The 18,480-nt window shown below is 34.6% G+C and overlaps 1 protein-coding gene across 1 annotated transcript in view; it reads right to left on the reverse strand.

Moving 5' to 3' along the window:
- Positions 1-18,480, reverse strand: part of NID2 (nidogen 2) — a 99,120-nt gene that overhangs the window by 31,316 nt on the left and 49,324 nt on the right. The window contains exons 10-12 of the mRNA XM_074290541.1: positions 17,737-17,865; positions 16,436-16,579; positions 2,962-3,081 (exon numbers count right to left, since the gene is read on the reverse strand). Of these exons, the coding sequence (XP_074146642.1) occupies positions 2,962-3,081; positions 16,436-16,579; positions 17,737-17,865 (393 nt within the window). The remainder of the gene's footprint in view (positions 1-2,961; positions 3,082-16,435; positions 16,580-17,736; positions 17,866-18,480) is intronic.

Below are 18,480 nucleotides of genomic sequence, written 5' to 3' on the forward strand. Positions count from 1 at the left end.
TAAAAGCAACACTCTGTAATGATTACATCTATATAATGTTATGAAAATAAAAATGACAAAATTTGGCAAAAGGCAGAAAATTCAGGGTGAATACAAATGAGGAATAAATATTGTACTGATTTTGTGAATTTGGAAGATTTGAAAGTCAAATATTCTATTCAACTTTGCTCTTTTTATCAGGAATACATGAAAGTCCTCTATTTCCTTGAATATCTATTTTCCCCTGGAGGATTACCTCAGCTCTTGTCTGCTTCAAAACTCATTGAATTTGATGCATTTCATAGAGAGAAAAATGCTTCTGCCCTTAATGCTGTCTTAGCACTTGTAGGAGAACATAATGCTCAGATTGCTCGTGAGGAATAAAGAGGCAGATAGAAGGGCAGTTCCTGCAGGACCATGTGCCTGCAATAGTTTCTCAGCTCCCAAAACAGTAGTCTTGGAAAGGGCCTAGAGCAGTAGGCATGCTCAGCAAGAGGAGAAACAGCAGCAGTGGCATAAGCAGCAGTGGCATAAGCAGCAGTGGCAAGAGTCCAGATAGAAGTAGCAGCAATGGAAGAGCAGTGGAAACAGGGTTCCTGGGAGCCCTGAGTCCCAGCAGCCAGAGCCCTGGGTGGCAAAGGGTGTGGGATCATAACTTCTGTCTCCACATCCTCCTGACCTTGCCAGAAATTTGGACAGCATGATGTGGAGGGAGAGCGTAAAGGTTGTGGTTTCTCTCAGAATGTGAGTTGGGTCAAGAACGGAGGAGCCTGACTGGACTAAACTGACTTGTTTCTCTGCAACTGGAAGCCCCACTTGCACATTTGGGGAATTGGGGTGGGGAGGAAGAACCTTGATACAATAATACAAGAAATAATCAAAGAAAATTGTCTTGAAGTAATAGAACAAAAATATAAAAGAACAAGAACAATAGAAAATATTCATCCATCATCACCTCAAAGAGATCTTACAAGAAAACCATCTAGGAGCATTATTGATAAATTTTGAAAACCCAGATCAAAGAGAAAATTTTACAAGAAACAAACAAATCCCTTCATCCCCTTCCCTACTATTCAAATATCCTTAAGATACAATTAGAATTGTACAGGATTTGTTAGCAGCTACCATAAAAAATAGCAGGTTCTGGAATATTATATATTAACAATCAAAAAACCTAGGCCTGTGGCCAAAGATATTATATCCAACAAAATTCAACGTAATATGGAATGAAAAAAATGTACATTCAGTGAACTCTCAAATTTTCAGGATTTTGTCTCAAACACACCTGAACTCAATAGAAAATTTAACATATAAAAGCCAACATCAAAGACTAATTTCAAGGGACTTAATAAGGACATTTTAATGTTTTATACATGGAAATGTAAACCATATGTTTAAGATTGACATTAGTAATTAGGTAGTTAAAAAGAAAGCAAAACCATTTAGAAAAAGGTAAAAATAGTAATTATGCTATACAAATGAGGTGTAGAAGAAGAAATGACACAAAGATATTAGATGGGGGAAGATGGTTGGTAGTTCTGAAAACTTACTCATATCAGGAAGGGGTTAAATATGGAACAATACACACATACATACATATAATATACATAAATATGTATGTATACCATGAAGGGTATAGTAGCCTCCAAAATCTATAAAGAAATAAGGAGGAAGGGAACAGGATAAGGTGTGTAGAAGGGTACATAGATTTATGGCAGTGAAACAAGGTATATAGATCAATGGGAAGGGAATAAAGAGAAAAGGAAAGAGTGGCATAAAATAAGTGGGGTACAAAAGTACATTTAGATTAATGGAAGTGGGATAAGATTTGTAAAGTAATGGGAATGGATAAAGAGGGAGAGAAAAGGTGGGGGAAATATAAGGGTGGAATTCATGGGTGGTAGAAGGATAAGTAATAGCAAGGCAAGTTAAGGAGCAGAGATAAAGTAGAAGAGTGAACAGGGGTAGGAAATAAAAATACACACACAATAACAAGGATCAGGAGTAAAACTCGTTAGAAAAAATTAGGGCTAGCATTCATTGATCTCAAAATCAAACTTTAAAGATTCAATCAGGAGAGAAATCTACATTACATATCAATCATACTAATACTATTTAGATGGATATCAATGTAAATGATAAATATATGCATATATATATGTGTGTATGTATATGTACATAGGTTTGGTGCATGTGCATATATATATGTGCTTAACTATAGTCTGATTGGGGGAAGTGGAGAGATATAAGGGAGAAAAAAGAATAAAATTAAAAGTGCACAGCAGGACAAGAAAATTGGATTTATACACATATATTGTACCTAGGTTATACTGTAACACATTTAATATGTATGGGATTGCCTGTTATCTAGGGGAGGGAGCAGAGGGAAGGAGGGGAAAATTTGGAAAAATGAATACAAGGGATAATGTTATAAAAAAAATTTTATAATTATAAAATTAATAAAAAAAAAAAAGTGCACAGCAGGAGCAGCTATGTGGTGTAATGACACCAGCCCTGAATTCAGAAGGACTTGAATTCAAAAGCTGGCCTCAAACACTTAACACTTCTTGGCTGTGTGACCCTGGGCAAGTCACTTAACACCAATTGCCTCAGCAAAAAAAAAAAAAAAAAAAGTGCATAGCAGAGAATAAAAAAATAACATCCAATAAAGCAAAGAAAAGATGGGAAGTCATGATATGCTTTCTTGAAATGGAAATTTACTGTTATATATTTTGAATCCTCCCAGATATTCTGCTGGGCACATGACAATTTTTTTTGTTTTGTTTTGTTTTGTTTTGTTTTCCTATTTCTGTCTTTCATTTTCTATTTTGTTTTTTCTTAATTCACATTAAAGTTTTAAATAAATAAGAAAAAAGAATGTAAGGATTTGTATTATCTTCAATCTCAAAGCATAAGGTCTACAATGTCATAAAAGAAACTAAGTTTAATACTTCAAAGCTTTTCCAGTTTCTTAGGGCTTACCAGGAAAACACTGAAATCCATCCCCATTGTAGCCAGGTTGGCAGCGGCAAGAGAAGGAGCCAGGGACATTATAGCAGGCAGCAGCAGGGTGACATCTTTCTTCTGTACATTCATCGACATCTGCAGACATCCAGGAATGTGAAGGAGCAAAGAGAAAAGGGGGGAAAAAATCATAACTTCATTGTATACTGTCTTACTGTCTACATGATAATTTTTGTGCTGGAATGGGCTTCAGAGATCATCTTCAACTATTTTATCTTTTAGTTAGAGAAACTGCAACCCAATTTCTTGCCTAAGGTCACATTAGAGAGAAAATTATTCTAAGTTACCTTTACATATAGGTACCTGGCTTGGAAGGGAAGCTAATAAGCATTCCTATAGCCTGGCCTTTGTGCCAGACTATGTGCTGTGTATCACAAATATTATCTAATCTGATCTTCACAACAAACCTCCAAGATAGGAGGCAATCATCTCCATTTACAGTTGAGGAGGTTGAGGTAGACAAAAGTTAAGTGACTTTCTCAAGGTTACATAATTGGAGATGTCTGAAGCCAGATTAGTCAGGTCTTCCTGATAAATAGTACTCTACTCACCGTACCACCCAGTTGCCTCTTAGAACCATCAATTTCAGAATTTCTTTAGAAATATCATTTTAAAGATTCTCAAGTAACTGGTAGGAGATATTTTAAGGTAGACTTAGTAAGGTAGACTACTCTTTGTAGAGAGAAAGAAAAGCTGTAATTAATAGCATTATCCCCTTAAAATTTAAGTGAAATTATAAATAAAAAAAACCCTGATGAAAAATTAATTCTTACTTATCACATTCAGTTTCTCTCTTTTTTCTTGCTTGAGCTATTTTATTATTTAAATATCTTGACTACTATATGTGTTCAGTTGTCTTGTATTTCTATTTTCTGGTGGTAATTATAAAGTAAAAAATTGTTCACATATAATTTTCTTTGTAGGAATGCTTCAAATACTTCTTTTCAAAAATTGGAAATCCATCTTTTTTTTTTTAATAATAGGCTCATGTCTACAAGATATACATATCACTTTGATTTGCATCTTGAGCTGATTTTACTCTTCACATCATATTATTTCATTCAATTTCTCATGGTACAATATAATTTTATAATATTTTATACTTCTTTTCCTTTATATTTGAAGATATTTCTCCTGATTGTTTCCAGAATCTGTTGTTTGTCATCAGAATTGTTAAATATAACCATTATATATCTTAAGAGTTTTCATCTGAGGGTTTTTTCCCCCTTCTTGAAGCTACTATGGATTCTTTCAACTTGGACTTTATTTTCTATATTCAGATTTTACACAGTTTTCTTATGTTATTTCTTTCATTGTATTATTTTTGTTTTTGTTTATTTTTTAACTTGTCATGTTCTTTTGAAAAATCTCTATGCATCTTACAACTGAGATCCATATATTTTGTATATTGTTTAGAGATCATGTTTTCTTTTAAAGCCAATCTTTTATGCTTCTCTTCCTCCAGATTTCCTTCTTTATATTCATATTCTCAAGAAGCCATTCTCTCTCTCTCTCTCTCTCTCTCTCTCTCTCTCTCTCTCTCTCTCTCTCTCTCTCTCTCTCTCTCTCTCTCTCACACTTTCTGTCTCTCTGTATCTGTCTCTCCCTCCCGCTTTCTCCTCTCCTCCCCCAAGCAAGTTTTGCTATTATGGATTCAAGCTTTTTCTGTTCTATTGAGTATTTCTGCTGTGCAGATCATAAATTCCTTTTTTTTATAGCTCATGTAGCTATAATGTTCTTGTTTGGTTTTCTGGAGGTCTCTGGGCAGCCTTCCTTTCAGCAGAATAATCACCACAAGAATATATATGCTTCAGGCAAAGCCAAAAAAGCAGGGGTAGCCATCCTCATCTCAGATCAAGCAAAAATAAAAATTGATCTAATTAAAAGAGATAAGGAAGGGCATTATATCCTGCTAAAGGGTAGCATCAATAATGAAGCAGTATCAATATTAAACATATATGCATCAAGTGGTGCAGCATCTAAATTCTTAAAAGAGAAATTAAGAGAGCTGCAAGAAGAAATAAACAGCAAAACTATAATAGTGGGAGAGCTCAACCTTGCACTCTCAGAATTAGATAAATCAAACCACAAAATAAATAAAAAAGAAGTCAAAGAGGTAAATACAATACTAGAAAAGTTTGATATGATAGATCTTTGGCGAAAGCTAAATGGAGATAGAAAGGAGTATACTTTCTTCTCAGCAGTTCATGGAACTTATACAAAAACTGACCATATACTAGGGCATAAAAACCTCAAAATCAAATGCAGTAAGGCAGAAATAGTAAATGCATCCTTTTCAGACCACAATGCAATCAAAATTACATTTAATAAAAAGCCAGGTGAAAATAGACCAAAAAATAATTGGAAACTAAATAATCTTACACTAAAGAATGATTGGGTAAAACAGCAAATCATAGACATAATTAATAACTTCACCCAAGAAAATGACAATAATGAGACATCATACCAAAATGTGTGGGATACAGCCAAAGCAGTAATAAGGGGAAGTTTAATATCTCTACAGGCTTACTTGCATAAAATAGAGAAAGAGAGGGCCAACGAATTGGATAGGCCGAGCAAATATAATTAAGATGACAATACTCCCTAAACTAATCTATTTATTTAGTGCTATACCAATCAGACTCCCAAGAAACTATTTTAATGACCTAAAAAAAAACAACAAAATTCATATGGAACAACAAAAGGTTGAGAATTTCAAGGGAAGTAATGAAAAAAAAAATTAAATGAAGGTGGTCTAGCTGTACCTGATCTAGAACTGTATTATATAAAGCAACAGTCTCCAAAACCATTTGGTATTGGCTAAGAAATAGACTAGTTGATCAGTGGCATAGGTTAGGTTCACAGGGCAAGATAGTGAATAAAAATAGCAATCTAGTGTTTGACAAACCCAAAGATCCCAAATTTTGGGATAAGAATTCATTATTTGACAAAAACTGCTGGGAAAACTGGAAATTAGTATGGCAGAAACTAGGCATGGACCCACATTTAACACCACATACTAAGATAAGATCAAAATGGGTCCAAGATTTAGGCATAAAGAACGAAATCATAAATAAATTGGAGGAACATGGGATGGTTTACCTCTCAGACTTGTGGAGGAGGAAGGAGTTTGTGTCCAAGGGAGAGCTAGAGACCATTATTGATCACAAAATAGAAAATTTTGATTACACCAAATTAAAAAGTTTCTGCACAAACAAAACTAATGCAAACAAGATTAGAAGGGAAGTAACAAATTGGGAAAACATTTTTACAGTTAAAGGTTCTGATAAAGGCCTCATCTCCAAAATATACAGAGAATGGACTTTAATTTATAAGAAATCAAGCCATTCTCCAATTGGTAAATGGTCAAAGGATAGGAACAGACAATTTTCAGATGATGAAATTAAAACTATTTCCACTCATATGAAAGAGTGTTCCAAATCACTATTGATCAGAGAAATGCAAATTAACTCTGAGATATCATTACACACCTATCAGATTGGCTAAGATGACAGGAACAAATAACGATGAATGTTGGAGGGGCTGTGGGAAAACTGGGACACTGATGCATTGTTGGTGGAGTTGTGAAAGAATGCAACCATTCTGGAGAGCAATCTGGAATTATGCCCAAAAAGTTATCAAAATGTGCATACCCTTTGACCCAGCCGTACTTCTACTGGGCTTATATCCCAAGGAAATACTAAAGAAGGGAAAGGGACCTATATGTGCCAAAATGTTTGTGGCAGCCCTTTTCATAGTGGCTAGAAACTGGAAAATGAATGGATGTCCATCAATTGAAGAATGATTGGGTAAATTATGATATACGAATGTTATGGAATATTATTGTTCTGTAAGAAATGACCAACTGGAGGAATACAGAGAGGCTTGGAGAGACTTTTATCAACTTATGCTGAGTGAAACGAGTAGAACTAGGGGATCATTATACACTTCAACAATGATACTGTATGAGGATGTATTCTGATGGAAGTGGATATCTTAAACATTGAGAAGAGCTAATCCAATTCCAATTGATCAGTTACATCCAGAAAAGGAACACTGGGAAATGAGTGTAAATTGAGAGCATTGGTTTTTTGTTTTGTTTTGTTTTGTTTCTCTTCCCATATTATTTTCACCTTGCGAATACAATCCTTCTTTTGCAACAACAACAAAATGCGGTTCTGCACATATATATTGTACCTAGGATATACTATAAGATATTTAATATGTATGAGAATGCCTGCCGTCTGGGGGAGGGGGTGGAAGGAAGGAGGGGAAAAACTCGGAACAGAGGGGAGTACAAGGGATAATGTTGTAAAAAAAAAAAATTACCTATGCATATGTACTGTCAAAGAAAATGTTATAATTATAAAAATTAATTTAAAAAAAGAAAAGAAAAGAAAAGAAAAAAAAGTAAGCACTTAATAAAAAAAAAAAAAAAAAAAAGAATAGCCAGGTGTTAAAAGTCCAAAAATCTTTATTGTCTCCTTGCCTGGTGTTCAGCTAGCTTTCTCGTGGCCTTCAGAGGGGACTTGGTTTCAGTGGAGAAAATACAGGAGGACAGGCCTGCCATCACAGGGTGTGAGATGGAATGAATGAATCTGTCTCTCAATCCCCTAGGAGAGCCACCAGGAGCCTGACTTAAAATGGAATGAATCTCTCTCCTTGGCTTCAAGAACTTGAGCTCCTGCCTCCAGTTCTTTGTCTTTTCTACCCTGACTCTGGCTGAGGCTCCCAGCTTATATGCTTTACACTGAGTATAAACCAATCATTATATCACTAGAAAACCATTATTTGTTGTAAGATTAAATCAATTGTACTGAATTTAGAGAATTATTAATCACCATGCTAAACAAAATAACCATCAATTCCACTGACTTAACACCTTATAAGAATCCTTCTTTTAGAGTTCTGGCCCTTAATATTTATCTTTTAACCTATTCAGAAAAATATTACTATGATTCCATGCTTTCTTGGAAATCTACAATTTCTTTTTCCCCAACAGATTTGGTTAATTTTCCTTTATCCTATAATATTTATTCATAGATATTGGGATTGATTTACCTAATCTAGAGGGCATATTTCCTCCTAAATATCTTCAACATTGGTTCATCTGTTTATGCTGAAGTTTGTTATTGTTGTACTGTTTTGGTTTGTGTGCTTGTGATTCTTTGGATGCAATTCAGAGTTATGTGATTTTTCCAGTATCACATAGGTCACAAGTATCTGAGGTCAAATTTGAACTCATGTCTTTCTGACTTCATGGTCAACTTTTCTATGCAATGTGACAATAGCCCCTATGCTCAAGGTTTTTAAACAGTTTTCTTTTTAAATAAAAAACAAAAAAGCTTTCTTTTAAAAATTTCTTTTTTTTTTTGATCCGTATTGGTCATTTTCTGACTACTTGTCTTTTGATGGCAGTTACTCTTAAGTATTGAACTTCAAAGCCAACCTTCTTCCTTTTATTTTTTCAATAAAATATTATCATGCTGTTTACAATTTTAAGAAAATAATTCACAAAAAAATTGTTTTAACTGAACATTATTCAACTAAAATTGCAACTAAAATGATTGCACATTATTCAACTAAAATGAAGAATTTATTACAATTTTATAATAGGACTCAAAAGATAACAACAAAGATGGTAAAGAGTTATATTAAATGGATATGAAACCTAAATAAATATGAAAGGTCACATCATAAAAAAATAACAAAGGAGACAGAAAGAAAGAACTTTTACTAATGTGACTTGGAAGAAATTCTTAACTAAACAAGGAAAAAAGAAAATCATAAAAATAAAATTGACCACTTCACTGTTATAGCCTGGAACAACTTACATGAACCAATGCATAGAAAAGTAAATAGAAACAGAATACTGTAACATAGTAACAACAATATTGTGTGAAGAATTATGAATGACAACTATTCTCAGCAATACAATACAATGATCTAAGAGACTGAAGAGAATCCAAAAAGACTAATAATGAAATACTGTCGGCCTCCAGAGAAAGAACTGATATCCTCTGAATGCTGACTGAAGCATGCTGAGAATAGCAGTTATTCATAGTTCTTTACACAATATTGCTGTTAATACTATATATATCATTTATAAATCAATTGTTCCTTAATTTTTTGGTAGAATTCACTTGTAAATCCATCTGGTCCTGGGGATTTTTTCTTAGGGAGCTCATTTATGCTTGTTCAGTTTCTTTTGTTAAGATCTTTTGTTTAAGTATTCTATTTTCTTTTCTCTTATTTTGAGCAATTTATATTTTTGTAAATATCCACTGCGTTTAGATAGGCATATAATTGGACAAAATACTCATAACTATTTTAATTTTATCTTTATTTGTGGTATATTTATCTTTTTCATTTTTGATCATTGTTAATTTTTTTAAAAATCAAATTAACCAATGGTTTATTTTTTTGATAAGGTCAGTTCTCTTAGTTTTATTAAAACATTTTTTTTACTATCAATTTTAGTAATCTCTCCTTTGATTTTCAGGATTTCCGTTTTATTTAATTAGGGGTTTAAAATCTGTTCTTCTTTTAATTTGTTTTATCCATATGCCCAATTCATTGATCTGCTCTTTTTCTTTTTTACTGACAATTTTTTAAATGACATTTAATGACAACATTTTCCTTCAAGTACTGCTTTGGCTGTATCTTAGAAATTTTGATATGTTGTCTCTTTATTATCATTATCTTTAATAAAATTATTTGTTTCTGTGATGTTTGATCCACTCTTTCTTTATGATTAGATTAGTTACCAATTAATTTTTAATCTATGTTTCCAAAGCCCTTTTACTGAAGATCATTTTTATTGCCTTATTGTCTGAAAAGGGTATATTTAACATTTCTGCTTTTCTGCATTTAACTGTGGCATATTTATGCCCTAATAAGTGGTCAGGTTTTTTGAAGGTGCCATGTACAGCTGAGAAAAAAGTATGGTCTTTTCCATTCCTACTAAATCTTCTCCACATCATATCTAGCTTTTCTAAATCTCCGAAGATGTGTTATTGAATTGAATTCAATTGAAGTTCCTTGCTAAAATAATTTTACTGCCTATTTCATTCTGCAACTCATTTAACTTTCCCTTTAACAATTTGGATATATGCTACTTGTTTATTTTTCCAGACTAATTCTTAACTTTGAACTTTATATTAAGTTTTTGCTCTGTTATTAGGATCTTCAGGCTTTTTTATACTGCTATTTTTAGAGTTAGTCTGTGGATTTTAAAGCTTGGTCTTTCTAAGGGGTACAATACAAGATGAGATATGATCATTGTTCCCTTGCAACTGATGAGGGAAACCCCAAAACTCTCATTCTCTCTCTAGGACTTTGGGGGGAAAGCTTGGGAAACTCCCTCAAAGAAGCTCTGTCCTGAGAGATTTGCCCCCAGGGGATTAAAGTAAAGTGGTTTCATTCTGTTATCTGGTGGGACTAGTTGAGTCCAGGACCACTCCTACTTATCCTGAGCTAGAGATTTCTATCCAATACTGAGTTGGAGATTAGTTCAGAGACACTCATTCAATTTGCTCTATTCTGATTCCAACTCAAACTGCTCCCAACTCCCACCAAGAGCTCAATTCCTTGCAGAGGGCCAAAAGCAGGAATCACACCAAGGAACTTTTCTCTCCTTGGCATAGCTGTAATCCTCTGCCTGCTGAAAAGACATTCTCTTTTCAGCTTACTCCTCCTTTATCTCTCTCACCTATTTCCCTAATAGGACCCTATTTATCTCTGTCAGGATTTCTCTGCTAGAAACTTTCTCTTTCTTGGCTAGAGGATTTCTCTGCTAGATCTTTATTTCTCTGTCAGGACCTTGCCACTTGGAAGCCAGTCTTCCTAGCAAAGGCTAACTTCTCAATGCCAAGTGCCAATAAAAATTTCTTTTGCCAGTCTAACTTTTCGGGTTTGTAAATTCATTTACAAAGAACTTGCGCAGACCAGAAGGGGGTTCCCACAACTCTCTGCCTGCACTGAACCTCATCACAACCACAAGCAATGCTGTTTTATGGGGCCCCTGCTGATACTGCTCCTCTGATCCCCCTATTCTCTTGAGAAATTAAGCGATCCTTTCTGCCCTGGAAGTGTGACCCAGAAGCCTATATAGTCAATGGGGCTGCCAAAGTCCCAATAACTACTGGTAACAGAGGGGCTCTCTCTAGACTCTGACCAGTTGCTCAATTCCGTAACCATTTCTAATTTGAGAATTTCCAAAGTTGCTGAGTTCCTGCTGTCACTTCCAATGCCCACATTGTGTTGCTCCTATATGTGCTCTAGGCCAGCCCCCACCCCAGTGTCACCTTCTGATTCCCTAAATTCTTTTAAGTTGGAAAAAAATATCTCTCCCTGACCTTTTGTTGGCTCTTCCACTTCAGATTTTGATTTGGTGAATTACCTTATAACTGCTCATAGGGATATGATGGGTGAGCTCAGCAACTTCCTTTATTCTGCTACACTTCTATTACTTGGTGTTATGGGCCAGAACTCTGAACTTGAAACCAAGGATTCTTACAAGGTACTAAATCAGTAGAATTGACAGAGACAATAGTTATCTAATTTAATTCTACAAGGAGATGTTATGGGCCAGAACTTGAAATAAGGCACTGAGTGGAATTGAGGAGACAAAGGTTAAATCTAATTTAGCATTGATTTAATCCTACAACAAATAATGGTTTCCTAGTGATATAATGATTGGTTTGTACTCAATGTATAGCATATAAGCTAGAAGCCTCAGCCAGGGGGATTCAGAGATTCAGAGACAAACAGACAGAAGGCTGGAGGTTGAAGGCTGGAGCACAAGCCCTTGGACTCAGACAGATTCATCCCATCTCACACCACCTTGGTGGCAAGCTCTCCTCCTTTGCTTCTCCACTGAAACCAAGACTCCAGAAGGCCTCCAGAAAACTAGCCAAGCCCCAAGTGAAGGAGATAAGACTTTGAAGGAGACAATAAAGGATTTGGATTTTAACACCCAGCCGAACTTGTGGTGATTACTGAACTGAAACTAAGGCTGCCTCCAGAGACCCAAGAAAACCTCAACAGAGAACATTACATTTTAGAGAGAACATTACAACTTGCCTCCACCCCTAGAAGTATTCATCCTTTTCCTATGATATAGAGAATTAATTTTTCATCAGTCTTAGTCTGTTCCTTAAGTGGTTTCTGGGGCATAATTCATCACAGTCCTTTTTGTTGTAGGTACACACACACACACACACACACACACACACACACACACACAAAATCTTGCCTCATGGCCTTCAGTTCCTTAGTTCTCTAGCTGATATTCCTAGTAACATGGAGTTCTTTAGCACTGTTGTCCAAATCCAGAGGAAACTTCTACCTTTTGTTTTTCCAAAGGCATTAAAATAGGGAAAGGACAGAGCTGAATTCCATTGCAAGCCCATGGGTTGGTTTTGGCACACCACCAGTGGTAGCTGGTGGAGAAGTTGTTGCTGATTGAGAGGCCTCTCTGCTGTTAGTTCATTGGATATTACCTTGTTAGGGATATTGTTGTCTTAGAGCATGAAAATAGCTAAAATTTCTTTATCTTTTTCATATAATTCACCTTTTTTTGCCTGTTCATCCTTCAAAGTTCATCTCAAATTCCACTTCCTTGTTCCCTGATTCTCTCTGTATCCAATACCCTTCCCTGATAAGATATCATGATGTAATATGATTTTGTAGTCCCCTGATTTTAGGAGGGGGGCTTTTGTTCTGATAATAAATCAGTAATCCTAAACCCTTTGGCTCTGGAGTCTATCTCAGAAATCAAATTGAGGAGAATGGAGCAAAAGACTAAACAATTTCCCATAGGGTTTTTCATACAGTAGCAATAACAAAATAGCTTTGTTATTGGTATAAACCAGCTTCTTCCATCTTCTAAATCAATTATATTATAATGGTGATTATAATATTCTACAGGATCTAAAATAGATTAAACTCAACTCTAATTATTAAATCTGGGAAGTATAATATTATACTTCAGAAAAATTTAGAACAAGAATTGAAACAAAAACATTCTTCTGGAATACCAGAAATCTTAATTAACTCACAATAATAGAACTATAAGAGCTATAAGGAATCCCAGATGTCATAGTCCAATTTAGTATTTTAATAAGAATACTATCAACTATTGTTGATGGCAACTGTCAGGGAATAGTCATCTATTCCTTGCTTGAACATCTCCAAATGAAAGGAAACCTACCATCCCCTAAGCAGGGATTCTCAAACTACAGCCCTTGGGCCAAATGTGGCCCTCTGAGGACGTTTATGCCGCCTGCTGGGTTATAGCAAATGGGCTGAGGGGCAGAGACAGTGTGAGGTTTTGTTCTTACTATAGTGCAGCCCTCCCTGTACTATAGGAACTGAGGGACAGTGAGCTGGCCCCCTATTTAAAAAGTTTGAGGACTACTGCCCTAAGGCAATATATTATAATTTCTTAGAGTATTCAAAATAATCAAAATTACATTTTAATTACTGGTAATTAATGAAAATGGAACACTACTTGAATGGAAGAAATGCCTGACTTATAAGCCTTCTCAAAAAACATCTCAAAATGGATGTGTTGGTTAGTTTTGTAGAATTGCTTATTTTTCTTCCTCTTTCTCCTTCTTCCTCCTTTTCACCATAAGGTATCTCCCCTCCATCCCACCATCCCACACACATCCTGACCCCTGCATCTGAAAAAAATTATTGATTAGAATGAGAATGAAGTTAATAAGAATGAAATTAATATCTTTAGAATGTAGATGGTTTCACTACAATGACAGGAAGTAAGATCTTCTGAAACAAGAGGTATGCTTGTTTTGCTTTTGAGAAGCAGCCTTGTAGGTCCAGTTCAATGTGAAGAATTCTGACCTCACCAGTGAACTATTTCCTCCTAAGATTATTATACTCAAAGTCTGAAGGGAATTATGTCATGGATCATGGAAAAACCAGATAAAAGGTTGTGGAAAGGAAAATTTGTGCTTTCTAGCACTTCTTTGGTATTGGAAATCTTCACACAAGTATTTAAGGACCAGTTGTCTGATTTTATAGCAGACAGATATATATATATATATATATATATATATATATATATATATATATATATATATATATATATATATATATATATATATATCTGTTATATAATAAGAGAATTATATATTGGGTGCTTTGTTGTTTTTTTTCTTTGTTTTCTGAGGTTCCTTGTAATTTTGAGATTCCGTGCTAGCTAGCAATTATTTCACATGATTTAGGAATAGAAATTCTCCCAGAGAAGCAACTGAATGCAATTCAGATACGTTCTAGTGTTAGGATTACAAGGTGAGAACTCAGGTTGTCTGGACAGTTCTCTGGCTCAGAATTCACACCTTTAGTTCCGGCCTTTAGGAGGAGTTTACACCTTTAAAAGGAGTTCTGAAAAGAAGTTTACACAACCTTTAAAAGGAGCAAGTTCATTGGTTGAAGTATTTTCTCACAAGCCCCATTGAGTTCTTACTACAATCTCTGCTAGGATAAAAGAGGAGGGCAGGAGGGCAAAGAGTTAGTCTACTCTAGGACAGAGTTGGGACAGCACTCTGGAAGAAGAAGAGTCTAGTCTGGCATTGAGTTGAGATGGCAGTCCCCAAGGACAACTTAGAGATAACTGGACGTTTACAATTCCGGACCTTTACATTCCAGTGTAATGTCCGGGCTAGCTTTCTGGTGGGCTTCAGGATCAGCCTGAGGCCTTGGGCTTAGTGGGGGAGTGAAGTGGGAGAGAAGACATGTGGCTGGTCAAAGATGGAGTCTGGACTCTAGAGTTTGGAGCCTGAAGTCTTCCCTGTAGCTGAGAGAGCCCTCTATCTCTGGGACGCCTTTAAATATCCTAGCACAACTACATTACAATGCCACACTGGGCATGCCCAGTTATAGTCCATCACATCTCCACATTACACTAAGTATAAGGTAATTAGATTGACCACATCATTACATTACATCAAGTATGTGCTTAGAGAACCACCATCTCACACCCAGTAAGTACTTAACTACAAGCACCCTGTTAAATTCAAGTACACCCTTTCAGAGTTCTGACCCTAGCACACACATTCAGTACATAAGAAAAATCATGGTCTTGAGACAATCGCTATAATACTAAGTCTGTTGTTCCTACAGGATAAAGCAAAGCTTTTAAACACTTTCTCCCTCCTTATGAATTATTTCCTAATTTCTGTTGACTCTATCCTCTAAATTTCTCTCCTCTCTTCCACTCTCATGGCCACAAATTGGGTTTACACCTTCTTTACAATCAATTAATCATTCATCATTTATTAAGCAACCACCATGAGCAAGAGACCTATACTATACCAAAAGGATATAAAAAGAGATAAAAGATAGTTGAAGTTCTCAAGAAGTTCACATTCTAATAGGGGGAGAGAATAAACAAATATATCCATATATACAAACATATACATATCTATATCTATATCTATCTAACTATCTATACAAATATATCCATATATATGAACAAATACATAGATACATATACACATATTTCCTATTTTTTGCTATATAATTAATAGAGGGAAGAAATTAGAATGAAGAAGGATTAGGAAAGACTTCCAAGAAGATGAGATTTTAGCTGGGATAAAAGAAGGCCAGGGAAGTCAGCCAGTAAAGAGGAGGATGGAGAGAAAGCTAGGTAAAGTAATATTTATCATTTTTCTTTTCTATCATATTTAACTAAGATGATAGGTGTGGGGTGGTACCTCAGAATTGTTTTAATTTGCATTTCTCTAATAAGCAGTGATTTAAAGGATCTTTTCATATGACTATAGAGAGCTCTAATCACTTCATCTGAAAACTGCCTGTTCAAACTACCTGTTCATATTGTTTAACCATTTGTCAACTGAGGAGTGGTTTTTATTTTTATAAATTTGACTCAGTTCTCCATGTATCTGAAAAATGAGGCCCTTATCAAGGAAACTTGCTGTAATTTTTTTCACAATTGTGATTTCTGTGTATTTCCCTCTGTTCTATCTCTCCCATTTATCCTTCTCTTTTTCTCCTTTCACTTCGTCCATACTCAAAAGTGTTTTGCTTCTGACTACTGCTTCCTCAATCCATCTTTCCTTCTATTACCTCCCCCCACTTCTTTTATCCCCTTCTCCTACTTTCCTGCAGGGCAAGATAGGTTTTTATACCCAATTGAGTGTAGATGGTTTTCATCTTTGAGCCAATCCTAATGAGAATAAGGTTCTCATGTTCCTTCCCCTCCCCAACTCCCATAACTTCCCCTCTATTGTGCATCTTTTATTTGAGATAATTTACCTCATTATTACTTTCCCTTTTGTACAAGCAAATAAAAATCATTTAGACATTACAGATATATGGCTTGTATATGAAGACAGAAAGCTAAAATGTAACTTTCTTACAGTAGGGTTGATTTGCCTGTGCTTACCAGTACATTCATGCCCATTACCAACATAACCAGAAAGACAAATACAGCTGTAAGAACTGCCTCCATGGTAAATACACTGGGCCCTTTCCATAGAAGCACAGTTGTGATTACCCTCTTCACAAGGGTTGAACGATGAAGCAATTACTGAGAAAAGAAAAGAAAGGATACCAAATTTCATTAGGTAGTTATGGTCTAATTCTGAAAATTATTATTATTTTTTATTCAAATCTATCAGTTTGTTAGACACCTCTGATTCATAGAGAAAAAGCATGATGCATAATCCTATTATTTCTATATCAAACACAGTACCCAATTTTTTTATTCTGGATTCCTATATGTTCCTTTCTCATGCCTACTAAAGTTGACAGAGGAAGGAAGAAAAAAATTTATTAAGCACTTATTATGTGAAAGGTACTATGCTAAGTATTTTATGAATAATTTTTCAATTGATGCTCACAAAATTTCTGAGAGATGGTTTACAGATGGAGAAACTGAGCTAGAAAGAAATTAAATGCTTTTTTCAGGGTCACTTTGCTAATAACTATTTAAGATCTGATTTTGATTTCAGCCTTCTTCATTTCAGTCCCTGATCCATTTCACCACTTACTCACTGTCAGCTTATATATTCAGAAATAATTAAGGTCTAGTGGTAACAAGACATAATTCTTAAAAATAACTAAGATAAAATTAATTCTTTAAAAATATTTTGTACCTGTGCCATGAAACTTCACTAATATTATTATCCTACAAACTCCTTAGACCAAATTGTTTCTCTTCTTATTTTCTCTAATGTAATTTGACTTCATAAATAGGATTTGAACTTTGAATTTGCTTCCATTTTTAATGCTATTCTTCCTAAGTGTAACTTCTCTACTGGAACTAAAGCAAGGGTATATCTATGACAAATTGAGATCCTTAAATGGATAAATGGGAAAGGATATTTTAAAATTATGGCTTCATCTTTATTTTCATTTGAGAAATTCTTAATCTTAGTCTAAAGTGATAAACATCTATTACAAAGAAGTTATTATAGGATTTTGGCAGATGATCAAATAATAACATATGTGGTTAGATAAATGGTCTTCTTTCAGTAACTTGGTTTCTAAAGCATCTAGTTAGAAAAATTGTAATATTGGAATATAATCACAATTTTGAACAATTTCAATGTAAATTTCACAAGTGTATTTCAGAGGATTCTGAAAAGTTCTATAGAGTTAATTAGGGAGAAACTAATTAAAAATCAAAGCAATTATTATTTTTGGCCAAAAATAAGGCAAAATTAAAAATTATTATGGACTTACAAATACAAGTATGTTTATCTTCTCCAAATTCATAACCACTCTGACACTCACATCTGTAGCTCCCTGGTAAGTTGACACATACAGAATTATGACCACAAAGGTGGGAATCTGTTGTACATTCATTTACATCTAAATAAAAGAAAGTGGGAAAAATTTCAATTTAAATTAAAATTCAAAGAAAAACGCCTTAGCATTTAATTAATATTCTTAATTGAATTGAATAATCTCAGGAAAGATAATTTATTTATAAAAGTTAGAAAAAGTAAAAATTTTAAAAATAATATAATTAGAAAGATATGTATTTTAAGAATGAATTAAATATTTGAATTTGTTTTTTGAGGAGTCTCTTCTCCTGACCTCCTTCACATTTCCAACTATCATTATATTGGAAATTATTTTAGAGTTTAAACATTTTTCAAATGCTGTGTACATATCAGAAATAAACAGTATATATCTAAAGATTTTAATTTAAAAAATGAATAATAGGGGCAGCTAGGTGGTGCAGTGGATAGAGCACCAGCCTTGAATTCAGGAGGACCCGAGTTCAAATCTGGTCTCAGACACTTAAAACTTCCTAGCTGTGCGATCCTGGGCAAGTCACTTAACCCCAGCCTCAAGGGGGGGGAAAAATGAATAGTATTTGGACTATAGCTGTGGGAATGCAAGAGAAGGACAATAAAAGTATGTGAATGTTAAAACATGGTGAAAACTCTTTTTGCTGATCAGTCTAAAAGGTCCATAAAA

The sequence above is a fragment of the Sminthopsis crassicaudata genome, chromosome 2 (genome assembly GCF_048593235.1).
Source record: "Sminthopsis crassicaudata isolate SCR6 chromosome 2, ASM4859323v1, whole genome shotgun sequence".
Classification (NCBI taxonomy): Eukaryota; Metazoa; Chordata; class Mammalia; order Dasyuromorphia; family Dasyuridae; genus Sminthopsis; species Sminthopsis crassicaudata.